This window comes from Phoxinus phoxinus (assembly GCF_949152265.1).
Source record: "Phoxinus phoxinus genome assembly, chromosome: 5".
Taxonomy (NCBI): domain Eukaryota; kingdom Metazoa; phylum Chordata; class Actinopteri; order Cypriniformes; family Leuciscidae; genus Phoxinus; species Phoxinus phoxinus.
This window is the reverse complement of record NC_136880.1, coordinates 11332874-11352614: the sequence shown is the minus strand read 5'-3', so window position 1 is coordinate 11352614 and position 19741 is coordinate 11332874. Positions and strand designations below refer to the sequence as shown.

At 43.3% G+C, this 19741-nt stretch overlaps 2 protein-coding genes across 4 annotated transcripts in view; both read right to left on the bottom strand.

Annotated features, from left to right (window-relative positions):
• LOC306999601 (PWWP domain-containing DNA repair factor 4-like) overlaps positions 1 to 19741 on the bottom strand; it is a 200277-nt gene that overhangs the window by 133462 nt on the left and 47074 nt on the right. The gene's annotated exons all lie outside the window — the stretch shown is intronic.
• LOC306999047 (uncharacterized protein) overlaps positions 1 to 19741 on the bottom strand; it is a 59712-nt gene that overhangs the window by 6960 nt on the left and 33011 nt on the right. Inside the window, exons 2-3 of one of the 3 annotated variants that reach the window (XM_079613447.1) lie at positions 11640 to 11714; positions 10973 to 11049 (exon numbers count right to left, since the gene is read on the bottom strand). In XM_079613447.1, coding sequence (XP_079469573.1) covers positions 10973 to 11039 — 67 coding nt within the window. In that variant the 5' untranslated portion in view covers positions 11040 to 11049; positions 11640 to 11714. Of the gene's footprint in view, positions 1 to 10972; positions 11050 to 11639; positions 11715 to 19741 lie in introns of those variants that run through there. The other 2 variants (XR_013797714.1, XM_079613446.1) reach the window with 2 other exon arrangements.

The following is a 19741-nucleotide window of genomic DNA, read 5'->3' as shown; positions in this document are numbered from 1 at the left end:
TGGCGCAAAATGAACCTTTGGTCTAATTACACATTGTTACCTAGTCAACCGTTATCTGAGATTTGTTTTCATGATTATCGAATGTAAATAGTTTTATCTCTAAAAACAGTTTAACCTATAACGCTAGTATAACGCTAGTACATAGGGCATTGAGTAATGACAAATAAAAATCGCTTGTTAATACCACTAACAAGGCTCAAAATAGCCCCACACTAACACAGTAGCATAATGAGGGTCCCTACATGCAAACCGAAGCATTGAGAACTGTGTAAGTGTCCAGACAGTTTAATAAGAAGATATTTTATTAGGGATGTCCAGATCCGATCACATGATCGGAAATCGGGCCCGATCACGTGGTTTCAGACTCGATCGGAATCGGACGTTACCTCCCGATCAGGACTCAGATATATGTAATGTAGGGCTGAACGATATTCGATTTTAAGGACGATAGTCACATCGCCGGAACAGGCGATGTGAAGGGTAGTAGCACAGTAGCACCAGCGGGAGATATTACGCGCTTCATGAGGCACGCGCGCGGTCTCTTGCTCGCTCTCCCTCTCTGCCGTGCACGCGCTGCGCGGTTTGGAGCACAGTCTCTGTCTCGCGGGCGCGCTCGCTCTAGATTCCCGAAATTTTAACTAATTCGCGGGCATCAGTGAGCCGCTATCAATATGCGGGAGACTCCCGGAACTTGGGATGTCTGTATCTATAATAATATCGGCATTAGAATTATTGATTTTTCATTAGGCTATTTTTTTGGTGCTCCCTCAGCTCTTGATGCGCGTGGTGGGAGCGGCGGCGCTGACAGAGGCGGTAAAGCTGCTGTTTAAATGTGTTCGGCTTTTCTGTTACAGAAACATGTTCTCTAATCTGTTTAGAAGATTTAATACAAAATATATTAAAGTTTTATATCATTTTGTTTATTTCATATGATTATGATGACCAACACCAGCACTGTTTTACTTTGGCACTTTGGCTAAGAAAAGTTGACTTAAAAGATTGTGAACGAAAATTTATAAAAAAATATATTTATTTTAAGTTATATTGTTGTAAACCAATCAGGGGGTTGGTGTAAAGCTGCTGTTTTATTTAAAAATGTGTTCTGCTTTTGTGTTTACAGAAATGTTCTAATTTTGGAATAAAAAATTAAGTGACCTTTTTTGTCACTTGTAATGAAGCTTGCTTATTAGTGAAATTATTAATATCATGGAATGGTAATTATTGTCTTTAGCCTGGAGTTATGGCTCTCAATATCGCAATATATATCGTTGGGGAAAAAAAATATTGCTATGTAATTTTTTTCCAATATCGTGCAGCCCTAATGTAATGTATATATATTCTCATAATTTTTTAACACATCTATAGTTATGCGATGGCACAGAGTTAGACCCTTTTGACTCCACACAGAAACAGCAACGCGTGCGGCATGACATCACTTTGTTGACATCACCAAAAGTGAAGAATTTATGTTATTTATTACTTGATTGTTTAAGCTACCTCACAGAAGTGCTCTGTTTGTTAACAGAGTTGTTGAATGTTAAAATAAGGTGAATTAAATAAAAAATAAGGAACATCCTGGATCTGTTTTTTCGCTCTTCTTTATTCTTTTTTTTTGTACGTATTATAGAAGTATCGGATCGGGACTCGGTATCGGTAGATGCTCAAAATCAAATGACTCGGACTCAAGGGCAAAAAAACCTGATCGGGACATCCCTATATTTTATACATACAGTCAACTTTGCGTATACAGGCAGAAGCCATCTTTGAAAAACAGTCTCTATCAGTCGATCGAGGAACGCCGATCCAAATGCGCTGAACTGTGTAGAATCTCATATGGTCCAGCGCATTTGGATCGGCGTTCCTCGATAATCATGAAAACAAATCTCAGATAACGGTTGACTAGGTAACTGTCACATTGTTAATGTGTTTTCTGTTGTTTCCATGGACTTTTAGGTTGTTTTTCTCATTCAGTGTTTTTCTTCATCTCTGTCGTCATTTTCATTAGTTCATTTTCGTCACCTGTTTAGTTAATTAGTCATCATCATCATCACCTGTCGTCACTCGTTGTCATCTGTGTATTTAAGTTCCTGTCTTTCACCCTTCAGTGGTCGGTCAATGTTCGCTTATGCTTATGTTTGTGTTTGCATATGTTATTGTGTATGGAGAGTGTTACCCTTGCCTGTACCAGTTTTGTTTAAGTTTTATTATAGTAAAAGTTTGTATTGGAACTTTGGGCCTCTGCCTGTCTTCATCCGCACCATACCCGTGACAGATTGACCGACCAAAAAGTTATGGAGGAGGACACTATGGAGGCATTTCTGTTTAACCAGAATGGGTGTTCCATGGAGGAATTCGTTGAGTTGTACCTCCACCTCCATCAAGATGTGTACTGGAGTGAGAACGAGTTGAAGCAGCGCTTCTGGTGCGGACTGGACGATCCCCGGGACCAGTTACTACTGTTGGGAGACTTAAATCGACCTTTTTGTGACTTTTTAGATAAAGCCCTTTTGGTGTCTGGGTCTTCCCTCGCGGTCTCACCTGTCGCTCCGGAACTTCAGGAGCCGGTGCCTGAGCTTTTTGGCTTCCAAATTTCGCTGTTGCAGTGGGAGGAACTAGAGCCCGCTGATCCTGCGCCAGAGCCTGCTGATCCTGCGCCAGAGCCCGCTGATCCTGCGCCAGAGCCCTCATCACTGCCCAGCACAGAGCCCTCATCGCTGCCCAGCACAGAGCCCTCATCGCTGCCCAGCACAGAGCCCTCATCGCTGCCCAGCACAGAGCCCTCATCGCTGCCCAGCACAGAGCCCTCATCACTGCCCAGCACAGAGCCCTCATCGCTGCCCAGCACAGAGCTTCCTGCACCGCTGGTCCCGTCCAGCCCTGAGCTTCCTGCACCGCTGGTCCCGTCCAGCCCAGAGCTTCCTGCACCGCTGGTCCCGTCCAGCCCAGAGCTTCCTGCACCGCTGGTCCCGTCCAGCCCAGAGCTTCCTGCACCGCTGGTCCCGTCCAGCCCAGAGCTTCCTGCACCGCTGGTACCGTCCAGCCCAGAGCTTCCTGCACCGCTGGTCCCGTCCAGCCCAGAGCTTCCTGCACCGCTGGTCCCGTCCAGCCCAGAGCTTCCTGCACCGCTGGTCCCGTCCAGCCCTGAGCTTCCTGCACCGCTGGTCCCGTCCAGCCCAGAGCTTCCTGCACCGCTGGTCCCGTCCAGCCCAGAGCTTCCTGCACCGCTGGTCCCGTCCAGCCCAGAGCTTCCTGCACCGCTGGTCCCGTCCAGCCCAGAGCTTCCTGCACCGCTGGTACCGTCCAGCCCAGAGCTTCCTGCACCGCTGGTCCCGTCCAGCCCAGAGCTTCCTGCACCGCTGGTCCCGTCCAGCCCAGAGCTTCCTGCACCGCTGGTCCCGTCCAGCCCAGAGCTTCCTGCACCGCTGGTCCCGTCCAGCCCAGAGCTTCCTGCACCGCTGGTCCCGTCCAGCCCAGGGCCTTCGCCGCTGGTCCCGTTCAGCCCAGAGCCTTCGCCGCTGGTCCCGTCCAGCCCAGGACCGCCTTCGCCGCTGGCCCCGGTCAGCTCAGAGCCCTCTTCGCCGCGGGTCCAGTCCAGTGCTGATCTCCCCAAGAAAATTTTGGGGGGGGGCAATAAGTCCTCTGAGGGGATCGTGGAGGCCCTTCCGACACGGTCGCCATGGCCGCCCGAAGGGTCCTCACCGCCATGGCCGCCCGAAGGGTCCTCACCGCCATGGCCGCCCGAAGGGTCCTCACCGCCATGGACGCCCGAAGGGTCCTCACCGCCATGGCCGCCCGAAGGGTCCTCACCGCCATGGCCGCCCGAAGGGTCCTCACCGCCATGGCCGCCCGAGGGGTCGTCTCCGCTGTGGCCGCCCGAGGGGTCGTCTCCGCCGTGGCCGCCCGAGGGGTCGTCTCCGCCGTGGCCACTCGAAGGGTCCGCACCACCATGGACGCCTGAGGGTCCGTCTGCTCCGCCATGGCCACGCCCTCATCCTGCTCCGCCCTGGCCACCTGCACGTCCTGCTCCGCCCTGGAGGCTTCCTGCTCCAGATCGGCCACCTGTTCATCAGCCTCCAGGGCGCCCACCCTCCCACCCCTTTGGATGTTTTACGGCGCGAGGACGCGCCTGGGGGGAGGGGGGGGTTCTGTCACATTGTTAATGTGTTTTCTGTTGTTTCCATGGACTTTTAGGTTGTTTTTCTCATTCAGTGTTTTTCTTCATCTCTGTCGTCATTTTCATTAGTTCATTTTCGTCACCTGTTTAGTTAATTAGTCATCATCATCATCACCTGTCGTCACTCGTTGTCATCTGTGTATTTAAGTTCCTGTCTTTCACCCTTCAGTGGTCGGTCAATGTTCGCTTATGCTTATGTTTGTGTTTGCATATGTTATTGTGTATGGAGAGTGTTACCCTTGCCTGTACCAGTTTTGTTTAAGTTTTATTATAGTAAAAGTTTGTATTGGAACTTTGGGCCTCTGCCTGTCTTCATCCGCACCATACCCGTGACAGTAACAATGTGTAAATATAGCTGCAAGCAGCAATCACCGGGGCCAAGCGCAAGCAAGACGACAAGACATGCCAAAGTGGCTGGGAGTGTGAGACAAACTGCAGCAAGGATCAATTGAAGACATTTAAAGATGAATTTTGGCAAAATGGTTGAAAAATCACATACAATAACTAAAAATATGATTATCACTTTCGACCAATAGGTGACGCAGCTACGAAACTGATGTGATGTGGTCAGAGTGAAGTGACAATGACACATACAAAGTTTGGTGTCAATCTGTCAAGGCATTGCATATATAAAGCCTGAATAGTCATTTTGGCATCATGCCTCAACTTTGCCACTGCGGTATACGAAAACGGTTTCGTCTATCGACACGAAATCCATAACTTTTACTCGGCACGGTCTGGAGATGACACGATCCAATTTTGGTGAAAATCGGACGTTCGGTCTAGGAGGAGTTCGAAAAAGTAGGTTTTAAAAGAAAATAAAGATGGCGGACAGGAAGTTTGGCTGACTATGGCAAAATTGGTATCTATGTTTTCAGCATAACCCAATGAATCTTTTGAGATCAGTGTCATTACTATAGGCAAATTTATTCAAAAGTTATTAGCATTTTTGGAAATTTCATTATAACTTTTGACCAAAAGGTGGCGCTGTCTCATAAATTTTTGAGTACCTTTAGGGCGTTGTACTGATGACCCATACTGAGTTTCGTAACGATACGTTCATGCGTTCATAAAATACAGCATTTTAGCACATAATTCAAAATGGCCGACAGCCAAAATGGCCGATATGGGAAAATTGAATATCAGTCAACTCAGTAAGACGCCCTGAATCTAACGAGACCACTTTTGTGATTTTTGGACAAACCGTTCAGAAGTTATAAGCAAAAACATAAATTCTTCATATCTCCGGACCAGTAGGTGGCGCTGCGCCGAAACGCAGCATGTAGCCTCAGGTCATGCTTGTGATGACATATACCAAATTTGGTCAGAATCCGATAAAGCGTTGTGGAGATACGGCCTTACGTCTGTTTTCGCAAGCGCTACGTAAAATTTATTTGCGCGGTATTCGAGAACGGTAATTCGAATCAACTTGAATTCCATAACTTTTGGTCGTCAAGGTCTGGAGATGATCTGGTTTATTTTTCGTGAAATTCGGAGCAACGGCCTAGGAGGAGTTCGAAAAAGTAGGTTTTTCGGAAAATTCAAAATGGCGGGAAAACTATTATGACGGAAAATGACGTCATAGGGTGCAGTCGAATCGTCATGAGCTCAGGAATCAGAGGAAAAACGAATTTTGTTTCTAGCCCTTGTGGTTCAAAAGTTATTAGCATAAACATGAGTAAAACTTTGGACAGCTGGTGGCGCTAGAGGGAATGAGTTGGAGACTCCAAATTTGCTATGGTGATAGTTCAGGCTGTCCTCTATCACTGTGCCAATTTTCATAAGTTTCCCGTAAACGGTTCTATAGGCTGCCATAGACGCCCAGTCGGAAAAAGAAAAAGAAGAAGAAATATAGCTGCAAGCAGCAATCACCGGGGCCAAGCGCAAGCAAGACGACAAGACATGCCAAAGTGGCTGGGAGTGTGAGACCCACTGCAGCAAGGAGCAATTAAAGACATTTGAAGATGAATTTTGGCAAAATGGTTGAAAAATCACATACAATAACTAAAAATATGATTATCACTTTCGACCAATAGGTGGCGCAGTTACGAAACTGATGTGATGTGGTCAGAGTGAAGTGACAATGACACATACAAAGTTTGGTGTCAATATGTCAAGGCATTGCAGATATAAAGCCTGAATAGTCATTTTGGCATCATGCCTCAACTTTGCCACTGCGGTATACGAAAACGGTTTTGTCTATCGACACGAAATCCATAACTTTTACTCGGCACGGTCTGGAGATGACACGATCCGATTTTGGTGAAAATCGGACGTTCGGTCTAGGAGGAGTTCGCAAAAGTAGGTTTTAAAAGAAAATAAAGATGGCGGACAGGAAGTTTGGCTGACTATGGCAAAATTGGTATCTATGTTTTCAGCATAACCCAAGGAATCTATTGAGACCAGTATCATTACTATAGGCAAATTTATTCAAAAGTTATTAGCGTTTTTGGAAATTTCATTATAACTTTTGACCAAAAGGTGGCGCTGTCTCATAAATTTTTGAGTACCTTTAGGGCGTTGTACTGATGACTCATACTGAGTTTCGTAATGATACGTTCAAGCGTTCATAAAATACAGCATTTTAGCACATAATTCAAAATGGCCGACAGCCAAAATGGCCGATATGGGAAAATTGGATATCAGTCAACTCAGCACGACGCCCTGAATCTAACGAGACCACTTTTGTGATTTTTGGACAAACCGTTCAGAAGTTATAAGCAAAAACATAAATTCTTCATATCTCCGGACCAGTAGGTGGCGCTGCGCCGAAACGCAGCATGTAGCCTCAAGTCATGCTTGTGATAACATGTACCAAATTTGGTCTGAATCCGATAAAGCGTTGTGGAGATACAGCCTTACGTCTGTTTTTGCAGGCGCTACGTAAAATTTATTTGCGCGGTATTCGAGAACGGTAATTCGATTCAACTTGAATTCCATAACTTTTGGTTGTCAAGGTCTGGAGATGATCTGGTTCATTTTTCGTAAAATTCGGAGCAACGGCCTAGGAGGAGTTCGAAAAAGTAGGTTTTTCGGAAAATTCAAAATGGCGGGAAAACTATTATGACGGAAAATGACGTCATAGGGTGCAGTCGAATCGTCATGAGCTCAGGAATCAGATGAAAAAAGAATTTTGTTTCTAGCCCTTGTGGTTCAAAAGTTATTAGCATAAACATGAGTGAAACTTTGGACAGCTGGTGGCGCTAGAGGGAATGAGTTGGAGACTCCAAATTTGCAATGGTGATAGTTCAGGCTGTCCTCTATCACTGTGCCAATTTGTATAAGTTTCCCGCAAACGGTTCTATAGGCTGCCATAGACGCCCAGTCGGAAGAAAAAGAAAAAGAATATAGCTGCAAGCAGCCATTACGGGGCCAAGCGCAAAAGCAGACGACGAGATATGCCTACATGGCTGAAAGTGTGAGACAAACTGCAGCAAGGAGCAATTAAAGACATTTGAAGATGAATTTTGGCAAAACGGTTGAAAAATCACATACAATAACTAAAAATATAATTATCACTTTCGACCAATAGGTGGCGCAGTTACGAAACTGATGTGATGTGGTCAGAGTGAAGTGACAATGACATATACAAAGTTTGGTGTCAATATGTCAAGGCATTGCAGATATAAAGGCTGAATAGTCATTTTGGCATCATGCCTCAACTTTGCCACTGCGGTATACAAAAACGGTTTCGTCTATCGACACGAAATCCATAACTTTTACTCGGCACGGTCTGGAGATGACACGATCCGATTTTGGTGAAAATCGGACGTTCGGTCTAGGAGGAGTTCGAAAAAGTAGGTTTTAAAAGAAAATAAAGATGGCGGACAGGAAGTTTGGCTGACTATGGCAAAATTGGTATCTATGTTTTCAGCATAACCCAAGGAATCTATTGAGATCAGTGTCATTACTATAGGCAAATTTATTCAAAAGTTATTAGCATTTTTGGAAATTTCATTATAACTTTTGACCAAAAGGTGGCGCTGTCTCATAAATTTTTGAGTACCTTTAGGGCGTTGTACTGATGACCCATACTGAGTTTCGTAACGATACGTTCATGCGTTCATAAAATACAGCATTTTAGCACATAATTCAAAATGGCCGACAGCCAAAATGGCCGATATGGGAAAATTGAATATCAGTCAACTCAGTATGACGCCCTGAATCTAACGAGACCACTTTTGTGATTTTTGGACAAACCGTTCAGAAGTTATAAGCAAAAACATAAATTATTCATATCTCCGGACCAGTAGGTGGCGCTGCGCCGAAACGCAGCATGTAGCCTCAGGTCATGCTTGTGATGACATGTACCAAATTTGGTCTGAATCCGATAAAGCGTTGTGGAGATACGGCCTTACGTCTGTTTTCGCAAGCGCTACGTAAAATTTATTTGCGCGGTATTCGAGAACGGTAATTCGAATCAACTTGAATTCCATAACTTTTGGTCGTCAAGGTCTGGAGATGATCTGGTCAATTTTTCGTGAAATTCAGAGCAACGGCCTAGGAGGAGTTCGAAAAAGTAGGTTTTTCGAAAAATTCAAAATGGCGGGAAAACTATTATGACGGAAAATGACGTCATAGGGTGCAGTCGAATCGTCGCGAGCTCAGGAATCAGAGGAAAAAAGAATTTTGTTTCTAGCCCTTGTGGTTCAAAAGTTATTAGCATAAACATGAGTGAAACTTTGGACAGCTGGTGGCGCTAGAGGGAATGAGTTGGAGACTCCAAATTTGCTATGGTGATAGTTCAGGCTGTCCTCTATCACTGTGCCAATTTTCATAAGTTTCCCGCAAACGGTTCTATAGGCTGCCATAGACGCCCAGTCGGAAGAAAAAGAAAAAAAAGAAAAAGAAGAATAAGAACCGGAACAGATACAATAGGTGCCCGCACCTTCAGTGCTTGGCCCCTAAAAAGAAAAAGAAGCAGAATAAGAACGGGAACAGATACAATAGGTGCCCGCACCTTCAGTGCTTGGCCCCTAAATATAGCTGCAAGCAGCAATCACCGGGGCCAAGCGCAAAGAAGACGACAAGAAATGCCAACATGGCTGGGAGCGTGAGACCAACTGCAGCAAGGAGCAATTGAAGACATTTAAAGATGAATTTAGGCGAAACGGCTGAAAAATCACATAAATTAACTAAAAATATGATTTAATGGATTATCACTTTCGACCAATAGGTGGCGTAGTTACAAAATTGATGTGATGTGGTCAGAGTGAAGTGAAAATGACACATACAAAGTTTGATGTCAATATGTCAAGGCATTGCAGATATAAAGCCTGAATAGTCATTTTGGCATCATGCCTCAACTTTGCCACTGCGGTATACGAAAACGATTTCGTCTATCGACACGAAATCCATAACTTTTACTCGGCACGGTCTGGAGATGACACGATCCAATTTTGGTGAAAATCGGGCGTTCGGTCTAGGAGGAGTTCGAAAAAGTAGGTTTTAAAAGTAAATAAAGATGGCGGACAGGAAGTTTGCCTGACTATGGCAAAATTGGTATCTATGTTTTCAGCATAACCCAAGGAATCTATTGAGATCAGTGTCATTACTATAGGCAAATTTATTCAAAAGTTATTAGCATTTTCGGAAATTTCATTATAACTTTTGACCAAAAGGTGGCGCTGTGTCATAATCTTTTGAGTACCTTTAGGGCCTTGTACTGATGACCCATACTGAGTTTCGTAACAATACGTTCATGCGTTCATAAAATACACCATTTTAGCACATAATTCAAAATGGCCGACAGCCAAAATGGCCGATATGGGAAAATTGGATATCAGTCAACTCAGTATGACGCCCTGAATCTAACGAGACCACTTTTGTGATTTTTGGACAAACCGTTTAGAAGTTATAAGCAAAAACATAAATTCTTAATATCTCCAGACCAGTAGGTGGCGCTGCGCCGAAACGCAGCATGCAGCCTCAAGTCATGCTTGTGATGACATGTACCAAGTTTGGTCTGAATCCGATAAAGCGTTGCGGAGATACGGCCTTACGTCTGTTTTCGCAAGCGCTACGTAAAATTTATTTGCGCGGTATTCGAGAACGGTAATTCGAATCAACTTGATTTCCATAACTTTTTGTCGTCACAGTCTCAAGATGATCTGGTTCAATTTTCGTGAAATTCTGACCAACGGCCTAGGAGGAGTTCGAAAAAGTAGCTTTTTCGGAAAATTCAAAATGGCGGGAAAACTATTATGACGGAAAATGACGTCATAGGGTGCAGTCGAATCGTCATGAGCTCAGGAATCAGAGGAAAAAAGAATTTTGTTTCTAGCCCTTGTGGTTCAAAAGTTATTAGCATAAACATGAGTGAAACTTTGGACAGCTGGTGGCGCTAGAGGGAATGAGTTGGAGACTCCAAATTTGCTATGGTGATAGTTCAGGCTGTCCTCTATCACTGTGCCAATTTGTATAAGTTTCCCGCAAACGGTTCTATAGGCTGCCATAGACGCCCAGTCGGAAAAAGAAAAAGAAGAAGAAGAAGAACGGGAACAGATACAATAGGTGCCCGCACCTTCAGTGCTTGGCCCCTAATAAGAACGGGAACAGATACAATAGGTGCCCGCACCTTCAGTGCTTGGCCCCTAATTAGACCAAAGGTTCATTTTGCGCCGGAGTTCTCCTTTAAGGACAAGGCACAAGTATCTTTTAATTATAAGGGTTATATAGATATCCACAGTCGAAGAAGTTGTGACTTTCACAAAATCTTGCAACGACACATTTAAGCCCTATTAAAGAAAAATGTTTAGGTATGAGATGATATAAGGGCAGTAAGAGTAAAATGTTTACCTCTAAAGTTCTCTATGAGCTCAGACAGCCGCCACTCAGTTAACTTGTCAGCGACAAAGCTGTCCATTTAAAATGACCTGGAAAACATAGCAATATAGAGGTTAGCAACAATTCGAAGACTTGACCCGCTTCTTTAAAGGGCATATTGCAGGTTAGACTACCCAGTGCGCCAATGTATAGAACAATAATGTAGGAACTAGATTTAAATATAAACATATACTTATAAAACGCTATTTAGGCTTCTGGAGTCGTTTTTGTGAGAAAATTTTACTTCCGCATTTGAAAACCGCCAAACCGGAACTGACGTAGCATGGGGAGCGCGGTCAAAGTAAACAATAGGAAAGCAATGGATCGCAATGACAGTTCGGACGCTGAGGAAATTGTAGCCTTAATGTTTACTCGTATGACAGACCTCAGCCATATAATTATGAGCCTGATATGAAGCCAAGAGACTCTAGACAGGTCAGGATTAGACAAAACAACGGTCAGAGGAGACGCATTGAGCTGTGGTGTGAGGAGAACAGGGCAGGAGTCGGGTCTCGATGAGAGAACAGTGTTAGCTTATAGATGTATTCACGTTAGCCGACGATATGTATAACACTATGCTCAGATCACAATATTGTAATTATGTGTCAGGCAATAGCAAAGCTAGTATTTAGACCCTTACCTGCACGTGTATGTCAGCCATTAGGAGACAGTTTCCAGAGAAAGAGGGACATTATAAAGGTTTTGAATGGCCCCACTTGGTGATAATGAATAAAAAAAATAATCACAATCACAACTTTCTTACTGTATAAAATTTTTATATGTAGAAACAGCCAACACAAACATTAAAATTCGGAGTACAGATTGAAAATGAACATTATATTATATTATAATAATAATAAGTGTCGGCTGCAGACTTGCAAGACATTACAAGTTTATGGAGGATACGTTAATGAATTAAATTAAGACAAGGCACATTTTGTAAAACAAATGTACAATAAGTGATCTCTGACAGATCCGTGAGCGTCATGTTTCCCACCGTTGGCCGACCCACATGCTGACGGCGGACCGGGCGACCCGATGAAGGAGCCGGGACAGTGTGCACATATCGCCGTCATCATATAACGTAACGTTAACTCATCATATCGCCGGGATTATAATCATGCAGTCTATAGTGAACGCTACACACTACCGCGTTTTTCAAAGCAGACGCAGAAGCGAAGTCCCATCTCTTACCCTGCACAAAACGCACACAAACACGGAAGAAAGCACCATCCTTTTTCTTGTTCGGAAACCTGTGGACTCGATGTTCTGACAGGCCATAATTCACAGTCATTTATCACGATAATTAGGGGCCAAGCACTGAAGGTGCGGGCACCTATTGTATCTGTTCCCGTTCTTATTAGGGGCCAAGCACTGAAGGTGCGGGCACCTATTGTATCTGTTCCCGTACCAAAAATAATTCTTCTTCTTCTTCCGCTCTGGGAGTCTATGGCAGCCCATAGAACCGATCGCGGGAAAGTTGTAATGGTTTGACATTCGGATAGAGGACAGTCCCAACATTAAATACACCAATTTTGGTGTGTCTAAGTCATTCCCTCTAGCGCCACCAACTGTCCAAAGTTTCACTCATGTTTATTCTAATAACTTTTGAACCACAAGGGCTAGAAACAAAATTCTTTTTTCCTCTGATTCCTGACCTCGTGACGATTCGATTGCACCCAATGACGTCATTTTGCGCCATGAAAAGTTTTCCGCCATTTTGAATTTTCCGAAAAAGCTACTTTTTCAAACTCCTCCTAGGCCGTTGCTCCAATTTCCATGAAAATTGAATCAGATCATCTACAGACCATGCCGACAAAAAGTTATGGAATTCAAGTTGATTCGCTTAGCAATTTTCGAAAAAACCCACAAACAAATTTTACGTAGCGCTTGCGAAAACAGACGTAAGGCTGTATCTCCGCAACGCTTTGTTGGATTCAGACCAAATTTGCCACATGTCATCACAAGCATGACTTGAGGCTACATGCTGCGTTTCGGCGCAGCGCCACCTACTGGTCCGGAGATATGAAAAATGGCTATTTTTGCTTATAACTTCTGAACAGTTTGCCCAAAAATCATCAAATTGGTCTCGTTAGATTCAGGCCAACATGCTGAGTCGACTGATATCCAATTTTACCATGTCGGCCATTTTGGCTGTCGGCCATTTTGAATTTTGTGCTAAAATGCTGTATTTTAAGAACGCATGAATGGATTGTTACGAAACATGGTATGGGTCATCAGCACGATGCCCTGAAGGAGCGTGAGAAGTTTCGAAACAGCGCCACCTTGTGGTCAAAAGTTATAACAACATTTCCAAAAAGGCTAATAACCTTTGAATACATCTGCCTATTGAAATGCCACTGGTCTCAATAGATTCGCTGGGTCACGCTGAGAACATAGATACCAAGTTTGCCATATTTGGCCGAACTTCCTGTCCGCCATCTTGATTTTCAGTCAAAACCTACTTTGTCGAACTCCTCCTAGACCGTTTGTCCGATTTTCACCAAAATCGAATCGTATCATCTCCACACTGTACCGACAAAAAGTTATGGAATTCGTGTTGATTCGTCAAACCGTTCTCAAATACCGCGCAAACAAATTTTACGTTGTGCTACAGCTACAGATTTAGTGCAAAAGTACTACATCGCCCATAACTCCTAGAGTCCGTTTGTCCTAGACTCAAGTGTCTCACACCACTGTGATCCCTGGCTCAAGGCGGACAAAATGGCTATCTCCAATTTCGATTTAGGCCAGAAAAATTTTCTGCTATGTCGAATTTTGTCCGAAACCTACTTTTGCAAACTAGTCCTAGGTTTTTCACCAGATCGGAACCAAACCAGTCTAGGACATTTCTCTGGACTCTCTAGATCAATAAATATCGAAAAAAAAGTTGAACTTTTGCATTTGGGTGGCTGTAACAGGGTCATTTAGAAAAGGGGCGTGGCAAAATACACTAAAAAGCCTATAAATCCCATATGAAAATTCAGAACTTCACCAAAATTGATGAGCATATGTGTCAGAACATGGTGAGGAAGCATGCAGAGTTTCATGGAGATCGGACCATAGGTGGCGCTGTAACTGGCAAAAAGCCTTCAATCTTATTAGGGGTTCAAGCATGAAATGCTGAAACCCTATTGTAATTAAGGATTCGTAAAACGCATCGTGCAGGCCAAACCGTAAGGCCTAGAGACGTGAAACCTGGCCAGATGGTAGGCCTCAATTTGGGGACAACCTATCAGAGTATGACCCCGAATGGCCCATAGGTGGCGCTACAGCAACCAAAAGTTCAAAATTGATCATAGCTCTTAGACCGTTTGTCCCAGGATCAAGTGCCCCAAATCGTTGGAATCCTTGGCTCAAGGCGGACAAAATGGCCATCTCCGATTTCGATTTAGGCCAGAAAAAATTTCTGCTATGTCGAATTTTGTCCAAAACCTACTTTTGCGAACTAGTCCCTGGTTTTTCGCCCGACCGGAGCCAAACCAGTCTAGGACATTTCTCTGGACTCTCTCGATCAATAGTTTTTGAAAAAAAGTAGAATTTTTGCATTTGGTTGGCTATAACAGGGTCATTTGGAAAATGGGCGGGGCAAAATACAGTCAAAAGCCTATAAATCCTAAACAAAAACTCAGAACATCACGAAAATCGCTGAGCATATGTGTCATGACATGGTGAACAAGCGTGCCGAGTTTCATGCAGATCGGACCATAGGTGGCACTATAAATGGCAAAAAGGTTCCCTTATTATTAGGGGCCAAGCACTGAAGGTGCGGGCACCTATTGTATCTGTTCCCGTACCAAAAATAATTCTTCTTCTTCTTCCGCTCTGGGAGTCTATGGCAGCCCATAGAACCGATCGCGGGAAAGTTGTAATGGTTTGACATTCGGATAGAGGACAGTCCCAACATTAAATACACCAATTTTGGTGTGTCTAAGTCATTCCCTCTAGCGCCACCAACTGTCCAAAGTTTCACTCATGTTTATTCTAATAACTTTTGAACCACAAGGGCTAGAAACAAAATTCTTTTTTCCTCTGATTCCTGACCTCGTGACGATTCGATTGCACCCAATGACGTCATTTTGCGCCATGAAAAGTTTTCCGCCATTTTGAATTTTCCGAAAAAGCTACTTTTTCGAACTCCTCCTAGGCCGTTGCTCCGAATTTCACGAAAATTGAACCAGATCAACTCCAGACCATGACGACAAAAAGTTATAGAATTCAAGTTGATTCGAATTACCGTTCTCGAATACCGCGCAAATAAATTTTACGTAGCGCTTGCAAAAACAGACGTAAGGCCGTATCTCCACAACGCTTTATCGGATTCAGACCAAATTTGGTACATGTCATCACAAGCATGACCTGAGGCTACATGCTGCGTTTCGGCGCAGCGCCACCTACTGGTCCGGAGATATGAAGAATTTATATTTTTGCTTATAACTTCTGAACGGTTTGTCCAAAAATCACAAAAGTGGTCTCGTTAGATTCAGGGCATCGTGCTGAGTCGACTGATATCCAATTTTCCCATATCGGCCATTTTGGCTGTCGGCCATTTTGAATTATGTGCTAAAATGCTGTATTTTATGAACGCATGAACGTATCGTTACGAAACTCAGTATGGGTCATCAGTACAACGCCCTAAAAGTACTCAAAAATTTATGAGACAGCGCCACCTTTTGGTCAAAAGTTATAATGAAATTTCCAAAAATGCTAATAACTTTTGAATAAATTTGCCTATAGTAATGACACTGATCTCAATAGATTCCTTGGGTTATGCTGAAAACATAGATACCAATTTTGCCATAGTCAATCAAAGTTCCTGTCCGCCATCTTTATTTTCTTTTAAAACCTACTTTTTCGAACTCCTCCTAGACCGAACGTCCGATTTTCACCAAAATCGGATCGTGTCATCTCCAGACTGTGCCGAGTAAAGGTTATGGATTTCGTGTCGATAGACAAAACCGTTTTCGTATACCGCAGTGGCAAAGTTGAGGCATGATGCCAAAATGACTATTCAGGCTTTATATCTGCAATGCCTTGACATATTGACACCAAACTTTGTATGTGTCATTGTCACTTCACTCTGACCACATCACATCAGTTTCGTAACTGCGCCACCTATTGGTCGAAAGTGATAATCATATTTTTAGTTATTGTATGTGATTTTTCAACCATTTTGCCAAAATTCATCTTCAAATGTCTTTAATTGCTCCTTGCTGCAGTGGGTCTCACACTCCCAGCCACTTTGGCATGTCTTGTCGTCTTGCTTGCGCTTGGCCCCGGTGATTGCTGCTTGCAGCTATATTTCTTCTTTTTAGGGGCCAAGCACTGAAAGTGCGGAGGCACCTATTGTTTTCGTTCCGGTTCTTATTAGGGGCCAAGCACTGAAGGTGCGGGCACCTATTGTATCTGTTCCCGTTCTTATTCTTCTTTTTCTTTTTCTTTTTCTTTTTCTTCTTCCGACTGGGCGTCTATGGCAGCCTATAGAACCGTTTGCGGGAAACTTATGAAAATTGGCACAGTGATAGAAGACAGCCTGAACTATCACCATAGCAAATTTGGAGTCTCCAACTCATTCCCTCTAGCGCCACCAGCTGTCCAAAGTTTCACTCATGTTTATGCTAATAACTTTTGAACCACAAGGGCTAGAAACAAAATTCTTTTTTCCTCTGATTCCTGAGCTCATGACGATTCGACTGCACCCTATGACGTCATTTTCCGTCGTAATAGTTTTCCCGCCATTTTGAATTTTCCGAAAAACCTACTTTTTCAAACTCCTCCTAGGCCGTTGCTCCGAATTTCACGAAAAATGAACCAGATCATCTCCAGACCTGGACAACCAAAAGTTATGGAAATCAAGTTGATTCGAATAACCGTTCTCGAATACCGCGCAAATAAATTTTACGTAGCGCTTGCAAAAACAGACGTAAGGCCGTATCTCCACAACGCTTTATCGGATTCAGACCAAATTTGGTACATGTCATCACAAGCATGACCTGAGGCTACATGCTGCGTTTCGGCGCAGCGCCACCTACTGGTCCAGAGATATGAAGAATTTATGTTTTTGCTTATAACTTCTGAACGGTTTGTCCAAAAATCACAAAAGTGGTCTCGTTAGATTCAGGGCGTCGTGCTGAGTCGACTGATATTCAATTTTCCCATATCGGCCATTTTGGCTGTCGGCCATTTTGAATTATGTGCTAAAATGCTGTATTTTATGAACGCATGAACGTATCGTTACGAAACTCAGTGTGGGTCATCAGTACAACGCCCTAAAGGTACTCAAAAATTTATGAGACAGCGCCACCTTTTGGTCAAAAGTTATAATGAAATTTCCAAAAATGCTAATAACTTTTGAATACATTTGCCTATAGTAATGACACTGATCTCAATAGATTCCTTGGGTTATGCTGAAAACATAGATACCAATTTTGCCATAGTCAATCAAAGTTCCTGTCCGCCATCTTTATTTTCTTTTAAAACCTACTTTTTCGAACTCCTCCTAGACCGAACGTCCGATTTTCACCAAAATCGGATCGTGTCATCTCCAGACTGTGCCGAGTAAAAGTTATGGATTTCGTGTCGATAGACAAAACCGTTTTCGTATACCGCAGTGGCAAAGTTGAGGCATGATGCCAAAATGACTATTCAGGCTTTATATCTGCAATGCCTTGACATATTGACACCAAACTTTGTATGTGTCATTGTCACTTCACTCTGACCACATCACATCAGTTTCGTAACTGCGCCACCTATTGGTCGAAAGTGATAATCATATTTTTAGTTATTGTATGAGATTTTTCAACCATTTTGCCAAAATTCATCTTCAAATGTCTTTAATTGCTCCTTGCTGCAGTGGGTCTCACACTCCCAGCCACTTTGGCATGTCTTGTCGTCTTGCTTGCGCTTGGCCCCGGTGATTGCTGCTTGCAGCTATATTTATTATTCTTCTTCTTCCGCCATTGAAGTCTATGGCAGCCCTATGAACCGCTTGCGGGAAAGTTGATTTTATTTGACATTCTGATAGAGGACAGTCCCAACATTAAATACACCAATTTTGGTGTCTCCAACTCATTCCCTCTAGCGCCACCAACAGTCCAAAGTTTCACTCATGTCTATGCTGATAACTTTTGAACCGTAAGGGCTAGAATCAAAATTATTTTTTCCTCTGATTCCTGAGCTCACGACGATTCGATTGCACCCTATGACGTCATTTTCCGTCATAATAGTTTTCCCGCCATTTTGAATTTTCCAAAAAACCTACTTTTTCGAACTCCTCCTAGGCCGTTGCTCCGAATTTCACGAAAATTGAACCAGATCAACTCCAGACCATGACGACAAAAAGTTATGGAATTCAAGTTGATTCGAATTACCGTTCTCGAATACCGCGCAAATAAATGTTACGTAGCGCTTGCAAAAACAGACATAAGGCCGTATCTCCACAACGCTTTATCGGATTCAGACCAAATTTGGTACATGTCATCACAAGCATGACCTGAGGCTACATGCTGCGTTTCGGCGCAGCGCCACCTACTGGTCCGGAGATATGAAGAATTTATATTTTTGCTTATAACTTCTGAACGGTTTGTCCAAAAATCACAAAAGTGGTCTCGTTAGATTCAGGGCATCGTGCTGAGTCGACTGATATCCAATTTTCCCATATCGGCCATTTTGGCTGTCGGCCATTTTGAATTATGTGCTAAAATGCTGTATTTTATGAACGCATGAACGTATCGTTACGAAACTCAGTATGGGTCATCAGTACAACGCCCTAAAAGTACTCAAAAATTTATGAGACAGCGCCACCTTTTGGTCAAAAGTTATAATGAAATTTCCAAAAATGCTAATAACTTTTGAATAAATTTGCCTATAGTAATGACACTGATCTCAATAGATTCCTTGGGTTATGCTGAAAACATAGATACCAATTTTGCCATAGTCAATCAAAGTTCCTGTCCGCCATCTTTATTTTCTTTTAAAACCTACTTTTTCGAACTCCTCCTAGACCGAACGTCCGATTTTCACCAAAATCGGATCGTGTCATCTCCAGACTGTGCCGAGTAAAAGTTATGGATTTCGTGTCGATAGACAAAACCGTTTTCGTATACCGCAGTGGCAAAGTTGAGGCATGATGCCAAAATGACTATTCAGGCTTTATATCTGCAATGCCTTGACATATTGACACCAAACTTTGTATGTGTCATTGTCACTTCACTCTGACCACATCACATCAGTTTCGTAACTGCGCCACCTATTGGTCGAAAGTGATAATCATATTTTTAGTTATTGTATGTGATTTTTCAACCATTTTGCCAAAATTCATCTTCAAATGTCTTTAATTGCTCCTTGCTGCAGTGGGTCTCACACTCCCAGCCACTTTGGCATGTCTTGTCGTCTTGCTTGCGCTTGGCCCCGGTGATTGCTGCTTGCAGCTATATTTATTATTCTGCTTCTTCCGACTGGGCGTCTATGGCAGCCCATAGAACCGTTTCCGGGAAAGTTGTTCCGGTTTGACATTCTGATAGAGGACAGTCCCAACAGTAATTGCACCAATTTTGGTGTCTCTAACTCATTCCCTCTAGCGCCACCACCTGTCCAAAGTTTCACTTATATTATGCTAATAACTTTTAAACCGTAAGGCCTATCAACAAAATAATTTTTTCCTCTGATTCCTGAGCTCATGACGATTCGATTTCATCCTATGACGTCATTTTCCGTCATAAAAATATGGCCGCCATTTTGAAT